Here is a 23,750-nt window from a genome sequence, read left to right as displayed (position 1 = left end):
TACACTGTACTCATCTTCTGATGGCTACTTCCAGAAGCAGGATAACGCACCATATCAGAAAGTGCGAATCATCTCAGACTGGTTTCTCCAACATGCCAATGAGTTCACTGCACTCAAATAGCCTTCACAGTCTCCAGATCTCAATCCAACAGAGCACCTTTGGGATGGTGGAATGGGAGATTTGCATCATGGATGTGCAGCTGACTAATCTGCAGCAACTGCGGGATGCTATCATGTCAATACGGACCCAATATATATTGGAATATTCCCAGTACCTTGTTGAATCTATGCCATGAAGGTTTAAGGCAGTTCTGAGGGGAAAACGGGGTCCAACACGATACTAGAAAGGTGTCCCTAATAAAGTGGCCTGTGAGTGTATATTCCAAAGCAACTTGTAGAATGCAAAAAAGCAAATGCAAAGCTCTCCCTTTCTCTGGTCACCCCTAAAAACCTGTTTTTTTTTTTTTTCTTAGCCACATTTTAAATGTCAAAACAAGGCAAATATATTTGTATACAAGTAGGTACACTTTTATTCATGATTACTTTAATTTAAAAGAAGGTCACAGTGAAAAACACTACTTTCATGCTGAGGAAGAGGTGGAGTGAGTCCAGTTTATGCTGAAATACAGCTTCCAGCTCATTGATTGAATTCTGCACATCCGAAATCCACTCATCACAACCAGCAAAAAAAGTAAATAAGAGAATCCTATTATTACACATCCCTTGTAAGAGGTTTTCTGCAGTGTTCAGCCAGCTTTCATAATTACAACAGGAGTGCAAACTCTGTGAAATGGTTGACAGCTCCATTCATAGTTATTTGAGTGCTTCTTGCTTTAAAATTGCTTTATATGCTTGTTATCATGCTGGTAAGAAGACCGTTTGACATTTACACAATGCAAAGTGAAGTGTCTGACGCACATCAGATTAGAAGCCTGCCACATCGTGACACTTCTTTAAATTTTAAATATTACTTTCAATGAGCATATGCGTAATAAGCAACAAATAAAAACAATGTTTAGCATTTTAAAGACGCTACCTGCTTTAAGAAAATCAACTGCATTAAAATGATGAAAATTTACATTATAAAACTGATTTGTAATAGTTTTGAGCACAACGTGGGCTCAAAAATGGTTCCAGATGGGCCAGGTGCAACCCACGGACCACCTGTTGACCACCCTTGACGTAGACCATTGTGACTTATCTGTGAGCATTTTGAACTGGTGCAACATACTTTTGGCCAGCGGAGAAATTAAAATGGTCGTGCCCAACTGAGTCTGGTTCTCTCAAGGTTTTTTTTCTTCACTCCCATCAGGTGAAGTTTTTTTTTCCCTCTCCGCTGTTGCCACTGCCTCGCATGGTTCAGGATTGGTAGAGCTACGCATCGATGAATTGGCTCTTCAGTGTTTGAACTCTCAGTAATGATTAAAAACACTGAACTGAGCTAAACTGAACTGAACTGAACTTAAACACTAAAACCTGAACCACACTGTTCCAGTTACTGAACCACACTGTTCCAGTTACTATGACCATTTATGTGAAGCTGCTTTGACACAATCTACATTGTAAAAGCGCTATACAAATAAAGCTGAATTGAATTGAATTGAATACTGCTAGAAAATGGTGTATTTGTTTTGCTGCATTTCTGCAATATTTCGACATTTTTCACATACACAGTTAAAGTCAGAATTATTAGCCCCCCTGAATAACTAGACCCCCTGTTGATTTTTTTCCCCCCAATTTCTGTTTAACAGAGAGCAGATTTCTTCAACACATTTCTAAACATAATAGTTTTAATAACTTATTTCTAATAACTGATTTATTTTATCGTTGTCATGATGACAGTAAATACTATTTGACAAGATATTTTTCAAGACACTTCTATACGGCTTAAAGTGACATTTAAAGGCTTAACTAGAGCTAGGCAGGTTAGGGTAATTAGGCAAGTTATTGTATAACAATGGTTTGTTCTGTAGACACAAATGCAAAAATGCTTAAGGGGGCTAATAATTCGTCCTTAAAATGATGTTTAAAGAGCCCATATTATGGGTTTTTGAAAATTCCCCTCCATGTAGTGTGTAACACAGCTCTAAGTGAAGTGAAGTATCCAGCTAAGGCTTAAATCTGTAAGAATACAGTGTTTAAAACGGTTGATTCATCTATAAAAGAGTCGACTCATAGTGCTTCAAACGAGTCGCCTTGATACCGATTCATTAGGTGTTTCGCCATGACGTACGAACGAAACCAAGTTATTCACGTGCATGCGCAAACCCGGGAGATTTCAAACCTGAGGCCCCGCCCTCTGACGCAGAAACCCAGACACACACACACACCCACAAACACACGCACACCCACAAACACACACACACAAACATGCCGGTCGATTGAAGTCACACTGCAGATGGATATTATATTGAGTCTCTACCCAAAGATGAAACATCAGCATTATAACCAAGCAGTTGGAAACTTCTGGAAGCTACATGCTACAAAGAATACTTCATCTGAGTTTGTTAAAGGAAGGATCAGTAAAGAGTAACTGATGGACGTCAGGATGGGTTTCTTCCTACCTTTCTCAAGTGTAAGTACGTGCGGTTAAAGTTGTTGCCTCGTTTACTCTAGCCTGCAAATGTATTTAGTTGTGATTTGTTACTTGTAACCGCGTGTACTGTATCAGGTTAACTGGATATATTCTCTTATCGCGTGCAAAGTCACGTTAAAAACGCGACGCGTGCTGCTTTGTTGACGGAGCTCCGTGCTAGAGTTCCGCTCCCGCGATTTATTGGGAAATTTATTCCCGTGCCGCAGAAATCTGGCGCGGGGACAGCCGCGGGAATAAATTTCCGAATAAATCGCAGGAGCGGTCAGTAACGGGTTTAATTTGGGACGGGAGCGGGCTGTCTAGCAATATCACGGATATTGCTATGCGAATTAGAAAGAGAGAGTGCTTGGTGCTTGTGTGTGTGTTAGTGCGCACGCGCGCGTATGAGAGAGAGCGAGAGAGAGAGATAGATAGAGAGAGTGAGAGAGAGAGAGAGAGGGAGCGAACGAGCTTTGTGTGCTTGGTGCTGTGCATGTGTGTTTATACAGACAGCTTGGCTGTCTGGACTGTATACTGGGTGATTTTTGGTTGTGTTCTTCTCCGCTCTAGCGGGATCGGGCGCGGCGGGCAGAAAACGGAGCGGGTTCTCAGGCTAAAACCTGGCGGGTGCGGGCGGAAGCGTTGTCGTCCGGAGGTGTGTGTGTGTTTTTGTGTGTGTGTGGTATGGCGAGTACACGACTGTCTCCTTCGTTCGGTTATCCGTGGCACTATCCACTCGCCATAGTGTGGCAGCTAAAATCCACGCCTACACTATCGAGCGTGTATGAACTGTGATTACTTTTTATATTGCTGATTAGCTATTGGCCATTTCACTCTCTGACTGAAGGCAGTCGACCAATCGCGACAGACTGTCATCGGTCCAATCAGCGCAGATTAGCTTCGCGCTAAGGAGGGGTTTGGGAACAAATGAATCACTGGACGATTCATACGGGAGTCGCTGGGATAATTAGGTAAAAATAAATGCAGATTATAAGACCATGAAAGTGTTTTTTGACCTTGCATGCATATTAGACTGTTGTTGGAGACCCTTACAACCAAGATATGACCCTATTTCATGTATAATATGGGCTCTTTAAAAATTTAAAAACTGCTTTTATTCTAGCCGAAATAAAACAAGTAAGACTTTCTCTAGAAGAAAAAATATTATCAGACATACTGCAGGGCTCAACAATAAGGACTACCTGGTGGCCCGGGGCCAGTGTGAAAGACACTCGGGACAGTAGACAGGATTGTTACTGGCCCCTATCGGCCAGTAACGTTGAGCACATTTTTTTTTTTTTTTTTTTTGTAACCTGGTAACAACCAGTACAGCGAAAAGATGGCAACATGGCGACAAAATTAAACAATGAGGCTAAAAGAAAACGTCTGTTTCTAAAGTCTTAGAAGCAGACAATTACATGGGAACAAAATTAAGAAACTGAAATAAAAAAATAAATAAATAAAAAAACAGTTGTCAGTTTGGCAAGCCATTTTTATAAATAATATTTAGAATTGCAATAAAATACCAGCACATTTTTCATACTGCTCTTTCATTTGCATAAAATCTAGAATTTTGCTCATTATACATTTATTGACATATTTAAAATGTTTAAATTCTAGATTCACAGGCATAATTTTGCCAGTATTTAAAATATGTGGCTAAGAAATGGCTATTAACTTTTTAGTTTTTTTTTTTTTTTTGGTGGACCCAGTGAAAATTTTGGCAGGGCAAGTAAAAATCTCAACCAATGGCCCGATCGGACCCGTTTAAAAAATCCTTAGCATTGAACCCTGTGCTGTGAAAATTTCCTTGCTCTGTTAAACATCATTTGGGAAATAATTAAAAAATAAAAAAAAACCCGTTTAAAAAATCCTTAGCATTGAACCCTGTGCTGTGAAAATTTCCCTGCTCTGTTAAACATCATTTGGGAAATAATTAAAAAATAAAAAAAAACCCGTTTAAAAAATCCTTAGCATTGAACCCTGTGCTGTGAAAATTTCCCTGCTCTGTTAAACATCATTTGGGAAATAATTAAAAAATAAAAAAAAAAACGTTTAAAAAATCCTTAGCATTGAACCCTGTGCTGTGAAAATTTCCTTGCTCTGTTAAACATCATTTGGGAAATAATTAAAAAATCAAAAAAAATCAAAGGGGGGGGGGGCTAATAATTCTGACTTTAGCTTTATATATTATGTGGTATTGGATGGAATGGAATAAATAAAAAACTCATTCACGCATCAATTTTAGTTTCATATCAGTGCTTACCTCACATATTGGAAAGCTCTTGTTTGAGACCCTGAACCGTAGACCTAAAAAGATATGCAGGAGAAACACAGTCAGAATCGCAATCAAGAGTCATCAGAGCAAATGCAGTAAAAGAAGCAGCTACAGAGAGACTGAGGAAGAGTTCAGGAATGTCTGAAATGGTCATGCGAGTTGAAGTTTTAATAATAATGAAGCAAGAATATAATCTATAAACTTAAATATTCGGTTACTATATACTACTATATGTCCCAGGAGCTAGTTTTGTATTTCTTTTTTTTTTTTTTCATTGTATTATTTGAAGGTTTGGCGAAGCAGTGGCGCAGTAGGTAGTGCTGTTGCTTCACAGAAAAAAGGGTCGATCCTCGGCTCAGTTGGCGTTTCTGTGTGGAGTTTGCATGTTCTCCCTGCGTTCGCGTGGGTTTCCTCCTGGTGCCCCGGTTTCACCCATAGTCTAAAGACATGCGGTACAGGTGAATTGGGTTAATTAGGCTAAATTGTGCATAGTGTATGAGTGTGTGTGTGTGAATGGGTGTTTGTGGATAATTTGGCGTTTCATTCCGCTGTGGCGACCCCGGACTAATAAAGGGACTAAGCCAACAAGGAAATGAATGAATGAATGAACTGACGCGAGTAGGTCACGTGACCATGACAAAATGGCGGATGTAGTACGTCCGAATTCCATTGATACTTTTCACAATTATACTTTATAGAACAGACTTTTCTAATGGCTGAGTAGTACATTTAAATTCAATTGCAATGCCTACTGAGTAGTAGGCGGTTTCAGACGCAGCTTTACTCTTGGTAATATCAAGTCATGACAAAAACAGTGTAAGGCTATGATTAATTCTTTATGTCAAGTTGTCATAACAGACATCTCAACAATATCAAAATGGCATAATTTAGCTAATGACACTTAATGACAGTTGTCATAAGCATGCCCAAAATCTCCTTTGTATTCACGTGTCATGTCATGATAATAAAGGTGTCATATCAGTCCTACGAGCACCCCTTCAAGCTAACTGCTACCAAACCAATTGTCACCAGGCCACAATCTGAAGTGTGTCTGTGTAAAGCTGAAATGAGAAATGTGTGATTGAGAGTTGGTGTAACAGAGGTAGAAGGTGAACTTAATACTGTATTCAGCTCATTATTTTAACGAGGTGTAAAGGTCTTACCGTCAGTGCCTCTCCTTGCAAAGCCTGCAGGATGAAATTGCTGACCACTCGCCCGTCGTTCATGTGCATGCGAGACCCGAAGGTGTTGAAGATGCGAGCCACTCGCACCTCCACTCCTTCCTGTGACACACATGCAAACCTCATCAACACCATCCTCTAAGGCATGTGTTAATTATCTAGTGAACGTGCAGACAATTCGTATTCTCAAATCAATACCTTCAAGGTTTCATTGAATAATCTGAAGCCATGAATGATAATAGTTTTAATTATTCCTAATTTAACAGCAGCATCATGCATAGTTAGAGAATTTTTTTGCTTGAGCTTATTTTCAACATTTTTAAACACATTTTCGCCATTCAAACCCATCTGATTTTCAATAAGCAGAGTGAATATGCAAAAAACCTCTCTGAAAGTAAATACAGAATGAATAAATGATGACATAATTTGTTTGTGTATATGTGTGTGTGTGAGAGTGAGAGAGAAAGAGAGAGAGAGAGACATCTTTTTAACACTTATTTATGATAATAATTGAAGTTTGAATCTGTTTATAACATAATCAAGTAAGTTTAAAGCTCCCTTAAGTGACTAACACTATCTTCATACATGTTTTTTTAGAAACCTTTGTATTTTTGCGACGCCGTGGCTGAACTACAGCATACACTACCATGACAATGATCTCCTCAGCGCTGATTATGTGCTTTATTAAGTGTGAAATGTTACCAGTGTGACTTTGAAAATCCTTTGACAGTTCGTCACCTTAGAATTGTAAGGTTCTATCTGACTTTTTTGTCAAAATTGAGTTGTTCACTTGTTCTTATTAAATGAAGTTTCACAAACTAATTTTGAGAGGAGCACGTGATATGATTGACTGCAGCTGGCCACTCATCTACACTCATTGGCTAGCCAATTGGATTGATCCAAACTCACTATAAGTAACCTAGCTAAGAACTACTCCCTTATCTTCGTTTTCCGAAGAAACCCCCCATCCACCCCTTCTCCTCCTTTCCTCTTTTGCCGTGGGGACCTCTCGAGAACACCTGACCTTGAGCTCAGGGTTCTCTCCTGGAACAGCATGCCAAACCTGCTAACAAGTTATCAAACAGTATCTAAGTGTGAACTCTTGAAATGATTTATGAATGAAATCAGCTTTCTTTGTCATTTCGCCGGGCTGCTCCATTGACAGCGGGAAAGAAAGACAAAAATCACACAAAATCAGAGACGAATAAATAATGCCGCACCACACAAAATTGAAAAGAAACATGAAACTCAAAAGATGTGTAAATGTGATGATTTAGAAGCATTTTTTGACATTAAGATTAAATGTTAAATTTGAAATTGTTGAAAAAGAAACAGCTATTAAAAAAATTAAATAAATAAATAAATAAATAAATGAAAGCATTTACATTTATATATGCTGCCCCACAAAAGCACCAGCTGATACTTTTCCTAAGATCTTGAAAATAAAATAACTAGAAAACATTTAAGTACATCATGAGTTGTAGATCTGTGACAAACTAACACTCAGCAATAACGTTAATGAGTTTTAATATTCATTAATTAGATCACAAACCTGCAATTTGTTTGGGCGTGCTGTGATTCTGTGCTTCTAAACATATTATTTAAATGTTTGTTTTGTGTTGTGTCTGGTTTGGACAGTCAAACTGCTTATTTCTGAAATCTTATGGCATCAGATTTTGTAAGGAGACGGTGTAAGAGAGTGTCTCTGGGTCAAGAAAGTTTGCCAATGTCTGCTTTAAAACAACCGGTAATGAAAACCAAAACTATGTAAAAAGACGAAAACACATGGTGCATTTAAAAAACAAAACACAAATCAAACGAAAGATCACGAGACGAAAAATCGAAGACAGGACAAAAAAAGTCAACAATTAAAGCGGTTTCTTTCTGCTTCACTTGCATTTTCATTCAAAGCAACTGCAAGAATAAGAGCATTTCCACACTCGTGTGTGGAAAACTCCTATGACCCACAAAGCCATAGTGTCCACAATTTAGAAGGAATTTTAAACATGATTTATAGTCGTGTCTGCACAAAAAGTCATCTCTGTACAATCTAGGACAAGACAAAAAATTATAACACCCTTTATTTTTAAATCAGTTCCCTTGAGCAGGGCAGTGCTCTAACTAAAACAAGGCCCATGTAATTACAGGAGTTTTTAATGCATTTCATAGATTGAAGCAAGATTTGTATTATCTAATATAACAGGGAAAATATGCTATAACTGCAAAATGCATACATACTATATCAGCTACATCAATCAAAGGTAGGTCGTGTCATGTAAAACATGTACTGTGCACACATTAAACAATGGCCTTGATTCAATGCATGAGAGAAGTTGTGAATGTAACAGGAATTGTTGAGGCTTTAGATTCAGGTGTTCTATAATTAACTCTGTGGGCATGAATTAAAACATGACAACTTTCATAAATATCACTATAAAGGAAGGATGGGAGGAAAAACTGTAAACCAAGGACAACAGAAGGACAATAACTGCTCAAGCTGCCTTTTAGCAAGGAAATGTACATGATTGCAAGGGTTTTATGTGATTGGACATGTTGTGTGTGTGTGTGCGTATATATATATATATATATATATATATATATATATATATATATATATATATATATATATATATATATATATATATATATATATATATATATATATATATATATATAAGGATAGCACACTTTCACTGAAGTGACAAGGAAAAGAAAGGAAAGGAAAAGAAAGGTAAAGAAAATGGAGATGTGGCAAAGTACGATAACAGATACTTGGAAATTGTGCTCTGGATTTAACTAGGCTGTCTATACACAACAAAACTTGAAACTAAACTGAAATGAAACCAAATCAAAACTAAAGTGAAACTAAACTGAAATTAAATTGAAACAAAACAAAGCAAAGTGAAGCAAAGCAAAGGTAAGCAAGGTAAAAAACAAAACAAAAGTAAACTAGATTGCATTGGACTAGACAAGACTAAACTAGCTAAACAAAAGCAAATTATCATTATCTAAATGAAATAAAACAAATTAGGTTGTTTAAATAATGATTACGCACATGCAAAATCAAAAACAGTCATGCACAAGTCAGTCCACTCAAAAAGATTAGAGAAAAAAATAAAGAACAAACCAATTAAAAAGATAAGCAAAGGAACGGAAAAAAGGAAAGGAAAGTTAACACATTGGTATTTGTGGTTATGATTTAACCAGGATGTCTATAGCTACTGATAACGAAACCAAACGAAACCAAACTAAATCGAACCTAAATTAAACTAAACTGAAATAAAACTGAAAGAAAATGAAATTAAACAAAACAAACGAAACAAAGCAAACAAAACAAGATTAGACTGGACTAGACAAGATGACATTAAATGAAACTAAACTAATTAAACTAAACTAAAATATTGATTCCTTATCTAATTATAAATAATATTATGAATTAGGTTTTTATTTAAATTGAAATAATTTAAATAATTACGCACATGCAATATCAAAAAAGTACAGCACAAGTGATTCTACTAAAAAGTACAGGGTAAAAATAGGGGAAAAAAACAACTAAAGTGACAATTAAAGTGACAATTAAAGTGACAAGTAAAGTAAAGTAAATAAAGGAAAGGAAGGGAAAGGAAAGGAAAGACATACTTGGAATTTGTGCTCATGATTTAACTAGGCTGTCTATAACTACTGATGACCAAACCAAACCAAACTGAATCAAATCTGAACAAAAAATAAGCTCAAATTAAATTTAAACGAAACAAACAAAACTGAAACGAAGAAAAGCAAAGCAAAGCATTAATTTATTTTCTTTTCGGCTTAGTCCCTTTATTAATCTAAGGTCGTCACAGCGGAATGAACCGCCAACTTAGATGTATTACGCAGTGGATGCCCTTCCAGCTTAAACCCATTACTGGGATTAGACTGGACTAGGCGAGATAAAAACTAAAACTAAAAATAAACTAAAAACTAAAATAAAATAAAATATTGATTCCTTATCTTATTATAAACAATACTATGAATTGGGTTTTCATTTAAATTTAAATAATAATTACACACATGCAAAACTAAAAAAAGTCCAGCACAAGTCAATCCATTAAAAAGTGAAGGGGAAAAAAAGGAACAAATCAACTAAAGTGAGAAGGAAAGGAAGGGAAAAGAAAAAAAGGAAAGGAAACACATACTAGGAATTTGTGCTCATGATTTAACTAGGCTGTCTATAGCTACTGATAACAAAACCAAACTGAATCAAACCTAAACAAAACTGAAACTAAACTGAAAAAAAGCAAAACAAAGCAAAGCAAAACAAAAGTAAACTAGATTAGACTGGACTAGGGGAGATGAAAACTAAAACTATTAAAACGAAAACTAAATAAATAAAATATTGATTCCTTATGTAATTATAATACAACGAATTAGGTTTTATTTAAATTTAAATAACAATTATGCACATGCAAAACAAAACAAAAAATCCAGCACAAGTCATTTAGCTAAAAAGTATGGGGGGAAAAAATTAAGGAAAAACAACTTAAAAAAGATCATAAAATCACTCTTAAATATGTGTGGCAAGGCCTGTCGCATTTCGACCTGAACTGTAATCTTGAAAATGCCCTGAAGCAAAACTGTGAGGCACAGATTGTAGCTATGAGAGCACAGAAAAGCGGTTTTGAAAATAAATGCTTTCCAATAGATCGAACTGGGACTAAAACAGCCTTTTTTCCCCACATTGATGGGTCTCAACAATGGCAGAAAACTGTAATCGAAGGTGAGTGAAGTGTCAACTGTGGACCAAAGTAAATGTAGAGAATTGTATTGTAAGGTCAACAGAGAAAGTAGCATCCGAACAGAAACTCAATGAGTGCGGAGAATGGTGGTGATTTAACAAGGCTGAGAAGAAATCGAAGCCGGCAAATTAAGCAGAAGACAGACATGTCAGAAAACACAGTCAGATGTTAAAGGTCAAACTTTTTTTTCCACAGCCTGCTTTAATATATTTATATTTGTGAGGGATACAGATGAGATATCAGAGGAAGCAGATAACATCAAACGGGAAATATTAAAGTGGATTTAAAAGAACTCCATAGCTATTCGTGAAAATGAATCATACGCTTATGCAAGTTTGTGGAATAAACACAATATTGTCACTGACTACTACTGTTAGAGTAATTATTTAACACTTATCAGGTAATATACAAATGTGAGTAGCATGCTGGAATAATCCAAAATGTATGAAATAATACTTATATTTGATAATCGTAATTGCGGATTTAAAAACGTGTATGATAAAATGACCGAATATTACATGCATTTTGCATAACACTAACATAGCCACATCAAGAGAATCCAGCAACAAATGCGAGTAGTGATACGCTAAGTATATACAATAACGAACACTATAGAAACTAGAAATATTGCAAATGTGTGAAATGTACGGCTATGCACATGGCAACTTGGCATGTGTTATACTTATTGTCTCTGATAATATTGCAATATTGTTGTTTTAATGGTGTGTACGCTGAAATTAATGTGTATGACACTGAATTTGCAACAAAAGCCGGAGAATCCAAATTAATTTACTGTAAGATATAGCCAATTTGATTGCGATACATTAGAGACAAAACTGTTGTAATGATGGAATTAACAACAGGGATCCGATCCAAACGCAGCTTTTAATACAGTAGTCAGGCAGACAAGGTTCGATATGGGAGCAGACAGTACCATGAAGATAATCCAGAGAATAATCGACGAAAGGGTCGAGACAGGAAGCAAAAGAATCATAAACAGTAGACAAACAAAGGGAAAAAAAATAAGACAAGACAATGAAAATGCTTAGAAATGCACTATGGGGAAATAAGACTCAGCAATGGATATGTGTGTGAATGGTTTATATATAGTCTAAGTAATTAGTGGTGACGAACTGCAGCTGTAAGTGTGTAATGGCTGATTTATACTTCTGTGTGGAGTGATCGGCGTGACCCACAGCACCTGCCTTGTGCGTAGCCGTGCATTTATACATTTGCGCGCTACGCTAGCTGGTAGTAGGTTTTTATGTTCCTCTGTGTTGATTTTCTTTCTTGTGTGTTTTGTTTTTTCTGAACACTAAAAGGGGCTAAAATTTGCTCATTCAGAGGCGGCAACTGGCAGACGTGCAAATAATTTTAATCATAAGGTAGAAACAAGACTAAAGTTTCCACCTGGAGCCCCTTCAAGCGACTCGACACTAATAAACACTCACTCCATTGGCCTCGTGGCTCTAATCACTGCCCACACTTGTCACATCTACCAAGCCGACCGACCATACAGCTTGTGCTATGTGTCGTTGAGATGTGTAGTTACATTGTTTGAGAGGTGCATGTCAGCATCAGACCACACGCGTGTGCTTGACGCAGAAGTATAAATCAGCCTTAATCAGGAGGTGAACCGAAACTGGTGTGTGACTGCAGGGCATGATGAGGTATTTAGTTAACTAGGTTAATTAGGGTAACTAGGCAGGTTAGGGTAAAAACAAATAAGAATTTCTCCAGAAGAAAAAATATTATCAGACATACAGTAAAAAATTTCCTTGCTCTGTTAAACATAATTTGGGAAATATTTAAAAAAGAAAAATAATTCAAAGGGGTAATAAATCTGACTTCAATCGTATAATGTTACTTTTTTGCAACTTTTTCATTCTTCCAGCTGATGCTGCATCCTTTACAGCAGTGGTTCTCAAACCTTTCTGGTCACGCTTTCTTTAAAAGAGAACAAAGCGAGAACAAAGGAGAACAGAGTCTGTTCATAGTCTGAAAAAAAAAATATTGAGCTTAAATGACGCCAACCCAGTAACCTTGATGAGTAAGAGAGAAAACAACTGTACAGGTAAGAAAAAATATTAAATGAGAACAGAAAAAAGACAGTAATATATAGTCAGGATTCTCACACATATTAAAAAAAATAAATAAATTCTAAGACTTTTCCAGGACTTTTGAGTCAATTTCCATGACCTAATGTTTCATGTTATGTCTATGTATAAATTTTAAATCATAAGATAAAACAATGAACGTTTAAATTACAGCATATCGTAAAGCATGCAACAATCTTTTTAAGTTTCAATTTATTTTTATATCTATGTGAAATAGATTATGCTTACACAGCACTAATGATGTGAGACCTTGTTTTTGGCCAAGAAAAGAAGAAAACACAACTAACCTCCATTCCAGTATATAGATATTCGTCAAACTAATTTTAGATTATGTTAATAGTTTGTTAAACTAGCAACAGTAGGTAAAACTACTTCTCTTGTAAAGCCGCGACCACAGTGCGCTTTTCGCTCCATAGACTTCCATTCACAGGCATGTGAATGTGGCAGACCCGAAACGGAAGCACGTGCGATTTCACTGCATTTGAAAGTTCAAGCTTGGTGAATTCCTCCCTTAGAAGCCAATAGAAGATAATTTAAAATAAAAACTTTCAAGTATAGAGCAATCGCTCATTTTTATTAACGTCTAATCACATTGTTTAATACGACTCCTTTTCACAGCACCATACAACAGAATTTCACAAGCACAAGCTCTAGTGTTTTTTATATGGGGGCCAGTTCACGAAAAAAAATCCCAACTGAGGGGCCGGAGAGATTTGACTTGCAATATGAGTGATGACACAACAGCATATAAGAGCCCACATGCTGTATTTGTGCTCATAAAGACGCCCACATTCATTTTTTCTACATTAAAACGTTAATATGTTGTATTTTGAAACTATATACTAGGCACCAAAGCAGTGCATTGCTTAAGTAGGCTTCTTCTACATTCAGAGAAATTCATATGTTTCAAACTGCATAACAATAAGGGATGCAAAGGTTATATATTTTGGTTGTACGATTATAGTCCAAAGAAAAATTATAGCTTCACGGTTATCACCATTATTATGCATTTATTAAATTTAAAGCACTACTAGTTTAGACAATCGCATAAAAACTGCTTATATTTGTTTATAAGTGTTGTTTATTGCTTCTCAGTAAACAAATAGAGCCCAAAATATTAATAAAAAAACAAACAATAGTCCATTTCTATCTTTAGACTTAAAAATAAATGAAAAAAAAAAAAAAAATTTAAGCATGAGTGATAATTTTACAATAAAAAAAAATGACAGAACAATGAATAAATAAATAAAAATAAAAATAACTAAATTAACATTTACTAAATGTTATTAAATATTTATGTTATGTTATTAAATTAAATTGTCTGCGTTCATACATACATAATACTCACCAACACTCACATACACAATGCTCACCAATACAGCGTGAGATCGTTTCTAATGTGCCTGCAGGGGACGAGTGCTTCAGTCTGCTTGTGAGCTGTGCGAGCATCGCTCCCTATATGTGCAAGTCTCCACTTGCGTGCGGAAAAGACGCAATATGTCAACGGCTTGCTGCTTTGCATAACTTTGTTTAGTTGCAGCAGCTTTTTTACTGCAACAAAAATGCGGCATTAAGAAGTCTGGTGAATAAAAGCGGGGTTGATAGTGAAATCAGCTAATCACTGCATCCTTAATAACGATATTAGTGCATTGTACAAACTTTTCTACAAACGTATCCAAATGTTTTCGACTGCTCGCGGCACTCGCTTAATGTCAGGTGACTCACTCTCTGCGCAGCTTTGCTCTACAGCTCGTGCTGTATTGAATAGAAGCACGTCACTTCATAACTATTGCGGTCGTTTTTTGACTGAACTAAATTTATTTTTGATGTCTTGATCACACTATTTGGATTGCCGGAACAAATTGCCTCGAGGGCCGGGTTCGGCCCGCGGGCCGCCAATTGAATAGTCCTGCTCTAGTGTGACCGCAGCTTGAATTGCTTTGGACAAAAATATCTGCTAAATGACTAAATGTAAATGTAATTTCCAGGACTTTTCCAAAACCTTGTGGGTTTTTTCTGTTTTTCCAAAACTTTTCTAAGCCTGGAAAAAGCCATGTCAAAATTCCATGGCTTTTCCAGGTTTTATGACTGTATAAACCCTGATAGTATCAGGATTCTGCCACTCTGGTCTTGTTAATTCTTGTTTTAGTGGCGGAGTCCAGACACTAGTCCTGTCATGTCTTGTGTTGTGCTTGACCTGAGTTTTCTCGGGTGGAGCACTGGTTTTGTCATTGTGTGTGTGTGTCTGTATGAGCGCCATTTGTGAACGCCCTTGGACCGTGCGCGTTCCCGCTTGATGCGGGCGTGTGAGGTCTGTGCGTATTTGCAATTGCGCGCTTATGTCTGGGTGTTCACGTTCCTTGTCTGCAGCGTGGTGTTTCATTCCCAGTGTCTCAGTCTAGTTGGTTTCAGTTTCGGTCTGCGATGGGATGAAACATGCATGCTGTGTGTGTGCACGGTAAGTGTTTTCATTCATAGTGTACTTGTGTGTCGTGTTCAGTCTTCTGTTGGTGTTGTGTTTAACATGCACCACGTGTTTTGTGTTGTCATTTACACGCGGTTAATGAGTTCTTTCATTGGCTAAGTGTTCTTGTCCCATTTTATGCGAGCACATGGCTTGTGTTGTCTCTGTGTCATGTGCTCTCCCGTCTATTACCTAGTCCCACCCTCCTTGTTAACCTATTCTTAGTTGATTTTGTTCATCTCTTTGTGTGTTCATTTACTTCTGCTTATATTCTCCTCATGTCTGCTGTCCTGTGCCAGTTCATCGTCGTATGTCATAGTTTTCCTGCCTTGTCCTGTTCTCTAGTCCTGATCCCTGCCAGCCTGAGGTCCGTTCTTCGTAAGTGGATTACTCAGTTAGCTGGATTTGGATATTGACGATTTGACACGATTCAGGATTGTTTCGTTCTTCAAAGCTGATCCGAGAGTTATAGTGATTAATAATATAAATAAAGTTATACATATTAATAAAACTTATGCAATCTGCACCCTCTAAATGAAAGTACAAAGACTGCCATCTGGTGGTGCAAAGAAAAAACTTGATTTGAACTTTTTAGATCGCTTTAGTACAAATTGTGTATAAAAGACATGCACAATATGTGACTTTTTTTAAAAGCAATAATACATTTATGCAGTCATAAACATGTTTTGATAGTTAATATGCCGGTGATTTGATGCTTCACAAAAGTTGCAGACGCCTTTACCAATATCAAAATGCTTTTGTAAACATCCATTTATTCTTTACACCGATTAAAAACGGCTACTATAATAAAGAAAATCTTTTCTAAATGTAGAACTAAATACACTGATATGCATTGAAATACATGATGAATACACTTGACACATGAAAGTGGAAAGCCTGCAGCTCACAACAAATGTGTAAAGTTATTACGTGTCATATTTAACAAACCATTTTCTGCTAATTTAATGTAATTTTGCTCACATGGATAATTGAAAATTAATCAGATGATGTCGTTACGCTGCTGTGCCGTCAGAAAATCGTTGCATTGCTGATCATGATTTCGAGGATCGATAGATCTGTCCTTCACAACACACGCAGCGATCTCAGATCAATTTATCCAGACATTCTAATCTGATTCAAGAACTTGTTTGAAGAACCAAATTAGTGAGAGATCAGTTATCAAGATTAAAAGATCCAGGATCTGTCAAATGATCTTAGATCATTTAGGGTACGAAGAACAGCCCCCTGCCCAGTCTAGATTGTTTGTTTATTTGTTTTATTAATGCCCCCTCAGGGTAGTTTATTTTGCTGTTTATTTTTACTATTAATAAAAACACATTTAGTTCAGCACTTGAGTCCTCGCCCCTTTCCTCTACACAAACCGTGACAGATAGTATATTTCTGGGTACAAAATTACTTTTTTCTTAAAATATCTCCCAACAGGTTTGACATGAGGGTAAGTAAAAGATGACAATCTTTCATTTTTGAGTGAAATATGCCTTTAAGCTGTGTTTTATGCGAAAACAAGCAAACAAAAGTAATAGCTTACCCTGAAAGTACATAAAGAGTGGTAAACGGAAACAAATGACCCTTTTAAACCAAACATACAGTACTTTTTTTCTCCTCTCCATGCTCAAACAGATTTATCTTTCTCAAATGTCATTGAATTTCATTTTGAATGTAAATGCCAGATGGCACATCAATGATGGTATTCAAATCAAACTTGTGAGGGAGCATTTCTCCGGTGGCGACGTGTAGAGCGGCAATGTGTGCATTGACGGAACAGGGAATATGAGAATGACATGAAGTGAAGAAAAACAGATAAAATCAGCTGCACTAAAGGCTGATGCCAATCAATCATATCACAATGCTCAACAATGAAGCTGTCAGACAAACCAGATGAACATCATGATTTAAAAACCAAACTGAACAAAATATTATTAACCTTTACGCAATGCCACAGAGCTTAACAGATGGCCCAGTAGACTCCATTAGGCTGTAATTAGCATGTAATTATGAATATATGTATAGCATGCCACAATACTAAATATAATATTGAATCATTTGATACAACCTCCACGGTTCTGCATGCACATGTAAATTGCATCTTTTGGGGTTTTGGATTTAAATATTGCATTATGTTTATTTAATTCATCTCTGAACTGACCGTGCATGTTTAAATGTATGAATATGTCCAATGTCCAATGAGAGAATAATGAAAGTTCACAGGAAAGTAAAATAAAGCTTCACTAAGTGGAACTTGTGCTTTGCATTTTATCAATTCAAATGGGAACTGAACAAACTAACACGAACACAACCCGAGGCAGTGGACAGAGTTACTATTTCACCAGCTAACATGGAACCAGAAGCTCGCACTATATAAACCGCTATCCAAGTTTAACCCTTAGAGACCTACAGCTATTTTGTACAGGACTGGCCTGCATTTTTTAAGCACTCTTATTCTTATTTTAAATGTAATAAGTGTCATATACTGTTAAAGACTACATTACTAGCCCTGCTGTGGAACTTATTTTTTAAATATTTCACAAGTGCTATTTAACTTAAAGAAAACCTTTTTTAAACATAATAGTTTTAATAACCAGTTTCCAATTACTAATTTAGGTTTATTTTGTTATTTTCAAGATACTAGTATTCAGCTTTATTTGCACTTATATAAATATATTTCTTAGGGGGGCTAATAATATTGACTATTAAGCTAGCTTTTTTTCAGTTTTTATTCAAGCCAGACTATTCAAAAAAGAATGTGTATGTGTAATGCTGTGTTTACACCAGACGCGGGGACGCGCGGATAAAACGCACAATTTGCGCATAAATAGCAGCGTGTACATGATTTTACTCGCTTCATTCGCGCGTCAAATTCACTTAAGAATAGACGCGGATTCGCATGAAGGGCAGTGCTTCTGTCTGCCCGGTGACTCTAGCTTCGTTGCTAAATGGATTTTATAAAGAAAATAACAGTGTTTATGTGCTTTATGAATGCTGAAAAACAGCGTTGATACGCTTAGGGCCGTTTCTGAGTCCACTAGATTCTTTCAGAGGTGCATCCAGCTCTGTGAGCACATAAACTTCTCCAGAAACTGTACCTGGATGACGGAGGCTTTCAGCATTGCTTCTGACTGAGCCGAGCCCAGTTTGATGAACTTTTTGTCGGTGTCTGCTGACAAAATGAACTTTTTGTCGATGTCGGCTGGAGCACACCTACAACAGGCGATATGTCTTAATTACGCCCCCACTAGAGCAAGCTCCTGATTGGTTAACACAGCACGAATGTCCGCTGAAGTTCAGATTTTCGAACTCGACTGATTCCCGTGAAACGCGTAAAACGCTCAACTCGCACCGCGCCATTCGCACCACGCCATTTGCACATTTCGCGTCATTAGCTCCGCGCCATTCATGCATATCACTCTGCAGGATGTCTATTCGCGCTTTTGCATTGACTTAACATGATATCACTCAAGCTTGATGCGTGTTCCGCGTCTGTTGTGAACGGAGCATAAGCGTATGTATTTGCTCTATTAAACATCTGTTGAGAAATATTTGTAAAAGATACGAAAAAAAATAGACATGAGGGCTAATAATGCTGACTGTATTATTTTAAACAGGAAAACCTAATGTTTTGCATGGGCATATGTTTCACTCTGCGATTGTCCAAATTTTACAAAAACATGTTGACTGATGATTTGCAAAACAAAAACTATGTCTATTGGTCAAGTATAGAACAGTATGAACCAATTGAGGCTTGGAGGTGGGAAAATGCATCAACAACCACATCCGATTTGTCTAAAGACTCAAACCACGTTGATTTCTTTTGACAAATCAGCATTGTCAAAATGTGATGTAACCACACTCAGTACAAAGCCTCTGAAGGTCCAATGGTCATACTGCATTACTGAAGACTCTCTTTTTTATGCCACTCCTTGAATGCTTCGAATCGCTCGGACCAAACAACAACAAAACTGAATTTTCGATAAATTGCACAGCCCTATGTACAAGTATTGGCGAATTGCAGACTTTGTCTTTTATCAGTTGAGTTCGTTACCATTCAGACACATTGCCATGTTTGCCTATGTTTAAAATCCTCCAGATTACCAGCAGGTCTACTGGTTAAAATAGATAGGGCAAGAGACCTGCTGCACTGCCATCCACTGTGTCTGCATCCAGACACGGGGACTGAGCAGGACAGAAGTCCTCTTTTACAGTGTTTATATACACATGATTATCTTTATGATGATATAACAAATTGTGGTTGAGTATATGAAATTACAAATAACAAATGCAGCAGGGCATTAAATTACTTACTGCTCATTACTTTGCATTTTAACTTTGTAAACTATAAAATCATGGGTCCCATGGTTTGCATCTCATTTTGTGAGCCAACTGATTGATGTTCGCTCCTCTATTTTCCACTGCTCTGCTGGCCACGCCCATTCCTGCTTCTGCTCGCAGAGCTCCATGCCCATCATGAAGCATTCTTTAAAAAAAATTGATGTAGACTTGAAGTGAAAGAGGGGGGTTTCATGACCCTTTAAGTCAATGACGATAATTAGTCGCCACTCAATTTTTTTAAAACACTGAAAATATTCGTTCCATTAAAATATAGTTTTGTTAAAACTTTAGCTTTGCTTGCAAGAGATGCTGGTTATTTTCCACTCTTGACAATGGAATACTCAGTGATTTTGTTTGCAAAAAAAAAAAAAGGGTAAAAAAAAAAAACATTGAATGTGTAGAACATTTCTACAGCATGCTTTTAGCCTACTGTAGTGTTTTATGAATGTTATGATTTCAGATATCTGAATGGTATGGGGTAATATTCCTAATATAGAGAATAAAGTAGGCATGTTCAGACTCTGTTCAGTCAAAGTGAAGATAATAGTTTGCTCACTATTTCTGTCTTGCATTCAATTTCTGATGAAAGCTGTGCTGCTGTGAGGTTGCTACATTTGCCACTTACTGAAGTACAGAAAGTTTTCCTTTTATAAGGTCTGTCACTTAGACAAGAAAGCAACAGCAAAGAACATAAAATAGACTGGAAAAAGTATGTAAGGGTAGATTTTTTTAACCTATGCTGAGTTCATACTGCATGACTATGACTTTGCTCGTTCATGTGGGTAACAATCTTGAAGAGTGAACTATTAAAGACAAGGTCTGAGAGAATCGCAGATGAGTCGCAGTCACCTGTGAGATACAGTATTTGGCATGCTAAATATCTGTACCTGTTGGTGATTCAAAATCATGCCATGTGAAATGTGTTCTGCTGAAAAATTACATCGAGAGCAGCATCCAATAGTACGAGTATCTGCAGGCCAGCGGGAGATTGGGTAAGAAGTTAAAAGGGCTTCTTTTTGGTCTATTTCAACCCAAGAAATTGAGAAAAAGCTAGTGGAAATTTGGCAGGAGTACCCGTGTCTGTTTGATGCATCATCTGGGCAATATCACAACTGGCTCAAAAAAAAAAAATGTATTAATTAAAAAAATAAAGTTATAGAAAAAAAGCAAATTCTCTTCAAAAACCAGATAAGCAAATTAAGTTCATTTTCTAGTCAATAACAAAAGATATACAAGGTTACTTACTGTATGTATACCTTGTGTTGTTTCCATGTCACTTCTCGCATGTGTTTGGTTGTGAGATGTAGTGTAAAAACATCTGTGATGCCACTACTTTTAAAATCGTGCAGTCTGAACTCAGCATCAGGCCCAGTCCTAATTCTACCCCTTAGCCCTTCCACTTACCTTATTGGGTATCCCAATTTTCTTTAGCTTGATGATATAGGACTGAGGTGGAGCACACAGCCCTTAATTAACATTGTTTTAATGTGTTTACATAGATTAATATGGCCACTGTATATACACAATACAGTTACATGCTTATTGTCACATTTTATTGTTATGATAACATGATATCGTAGCCTTCTGCAATTTCCTAAAGAAAAATACCAAAAAATAACTGTAAGCCACACAACTGAAATAACTACAGCAGGCACCATTGTCAATCTCGTATGATGTAAGAGCTCGCAACGGCATAAGATGATGTCTGTGGCTTTTGTAGTGGTGTCCCATTTTTTAGGAGTAAATTTGAAGCCCTTTGCCTTCACACTCTTTTTTAAGGGACATGGGGTAGGGGTAAAAAATAGAATTGGGTTCGGGCCTTGAGCTCCCATGTATGAACCTTACTACACCGTTCAAAAATCCAACAGCTGCACAGTGAAATGCATCAATATGTTCATGGGTGATTTTCACTCTTACCTGTTTCATGTAGGCATAACACATAGTCTCAGCAACACGCTTTCCTTCATCATAACAGGCCCGGGGACCAATTGGATTCACGTGACCCCAGTAGTCCTCATTTTGGGGGTGCACCTCTGGGTCTATATGAATGCAAAATCATAGAAATATATTCGATACACAACCCACTATGGATCATTTTGAACACAAATATTGCATTTGGTAAAACATGAGACTGTCCAGTATACGTCATATCATTGCTTAGTCTTAACTAAAGTTATATTAAAGAGCAGTTTTAAAAGCATATAATATGAATTACAACTAATCTAAATCACAGAATAAAATAAAAAAAACTAAATGAGAAATTTAAAGCTGAAGAGTTTTTTTTTTTTAAAGCTGCAAGCAGCGATGAAAGGGACCTTGCATATATATATATATATATATATATATATATATATATATATATATATAAAACAGAGAAAAATCATAGATTTATGCCAAAAATCCTTCTGTCAGCAGGTGGCGCTATGACTGTGACCCAATATTGGCATGTAGATGTCTTCAGTAGAGGAATTTCACCGAACAAGTGTGTCAAGGCTGTTCATCAAGATGACAACAAGGTTGGTTTGAGCTTGGGTTGACCATGGCTTGTTATTATATGTATATATTATTATAACGTAATAACACGAGTGTGTTTTAACCTGTTTTCATTCTCCTGGATTGTGCATGCACTAGTGACATTTCTGTGTAATTTAATAGCGTTCAGCCGCACATCTAGCTCCACTTTTTGGTACCCTTTTGTTGTGATAGGTACGCTTTGGAAAGGGTACCCAAAAAGTTGTATGGTGCGGTTCGTTTTTTGGTACCTTTTGACAGCAAAAACAAACACAAAAGCATACGGTACCGTACTGTACTGCTTAGTGGAAACTTCCCATTAGATTATTACTCAACCAAACGTCCAAATTTTAAACTAAAAGTATCCATAGAACAATGATTTATATGGCTATAATATTCCATTATAATTGTTTCATAAAACTCTTAGAGGAATGAAAATGTTCACCAGAAGCTCCCTCCACAACATGCAGCTTCACTGTCAACTGGCCTCAGCGCAAATTTCTTTCTAAACTTTTATTTCTTGCAGTGCATTTTAAAGATTACTACTGTCAAAATCACTTAGACCATGTCAAACTAACACATATAGTGAATGCTTTGAAACAGTCCATTAGATATGATGGCTGTACAGAGCTGTGCTATTTCTGAGGGAACTCGTACACTGTGCAGCTTTCAGTCCCTGTATGTGGCTGAAAGTCTGAGACAACAAAATTAGAGGAACATACAATTGTGGTTATGTGAATTCCTGAGGGCCATCATATGCGACACTAAGCTCTTGTAGAATAGCTGTACCACTTAGAGGGGGGAAAAACATTAGGGTCAAACAAATAAGAGGTTGCTGACTGTAAAAAGAATTCCATTCAACATTAGAGACGGAAATGTGCTCTTGCACAGAATACCAGCTTAAGAAGAGGCAACAGCAAAATGGATTGGTTTTATATATGGGGAAAATGTCCCAGAAAGAGTGCTTGTACATGCAAAACATTTTTCAATAGATTGCTTTATGACCTTGGGTAATATAAAGCTAGATTTAATAGCTATAGCTACAATTTGTTCAGTTATTACTATCAAACACTTGCTTCGGTTCACTTCTGTTTAGAATCCGATCATCATCCCTTACATGCAGAGCAGTGTTTGTTAGTGTAGTGCTGTTTATCACTCAGAAACCATGCACCCTAGCATTTGTTAAATACACCAGTGTCACTTTTCATATGTAGATGTTTGTTTGAACTCCTTTTTCATTGATAAAGATAGGCTGCAATGTCATGCAAAGATAACTCACACACAAAAATTATATGGAGGGAAGATGGCCGGGCGCGATCTTACATTTTGTCATCATAATATAGAAACATCTTTAAATACTCTGTCAGCAATGCAGACAAACAAACTGCATGCAGAAGCTTGAGGCTTGGCGGAGCTCGATGTGTGTGCTGCGCAGGATTAGCTACACCTCAAGAATGGATCGCAATGTATATCAACATATGTGTTTTAGTTTGTGTCTTAAG

The 23,750-nt window shown here is 36.8% G+C and overlaps 1 protein-coding gene and 1 long non-coding RNA gene across 6 annotated transcripts in view; both read right to left on the bottom strand.

Annotated features, from left to right (window-relative positions):
- Positions 1-23,750, bottom strand: part of uxs1 (UDP-glucuronate decarboxylase 1) — a 115,134-nt gene that overhangs the window by 28,124 nt on the left and 63,260 nt on the right. For 2 of the 5 annotated variants that reach the window (XR_012384853.1, NM_173242.2), the window contains exons 9-11: positions 21,655-21,776; positions 6,017-6,136; positions 4,842-4,885 (exon numbers count right to left, since the gene is read on the bottom strand). Coding sequence is in view for 1 of the 5 variants with exons in the window: in NM_173242.2 (NP_775349.2) it covers positions 4,842-4,885; positions 6,017-6,136; positions 21,655-21,776 (286 nt within the window). In the remaining 4 variants the exon portion in view is untranslated. Of the gene's footprint in view, positions 1-3,883; positions 4,629-4,653; positions 4,886-6,016; positions 6,137-21,654; positions 21,777-23,750 lie in introns of those variants that run through there. The other 3 variants (XR_012384855.1, XR_012384854.1, XR_012384856.1) reach the window with 3 other exon arrangements.
- LOC141376061 (uncharacterized) lies at positions 13,936-16,827 on the bottom strand. Its single transcript, XR_012385144.1, has 2 exons — positions 14,402-16,827; positions 13,936-14,329 (listed from the first exon to the last, which is right to left on the bottom strand). It is a non-coding gene; the product is annotated as an uncharacterized lncRNA (long non-coding RNA).

Source organism: Danio rerio, chromosome 9 (assembly GCF_049306965.1).
Source record: "Danio rerio strain Tuebingen ecotype United States chromosome 9, GRCz12tu, whole genome shotgun sequence".
Lineage (NCBI taxonomy): Eukaryota > Metazoa > Chordata > Actinopteri > Cypriniformes > Danionidae > Danio > Danio rerio.
This window is presented reverse-complemented; position numbering and strand designations above follow the sequence as displayed.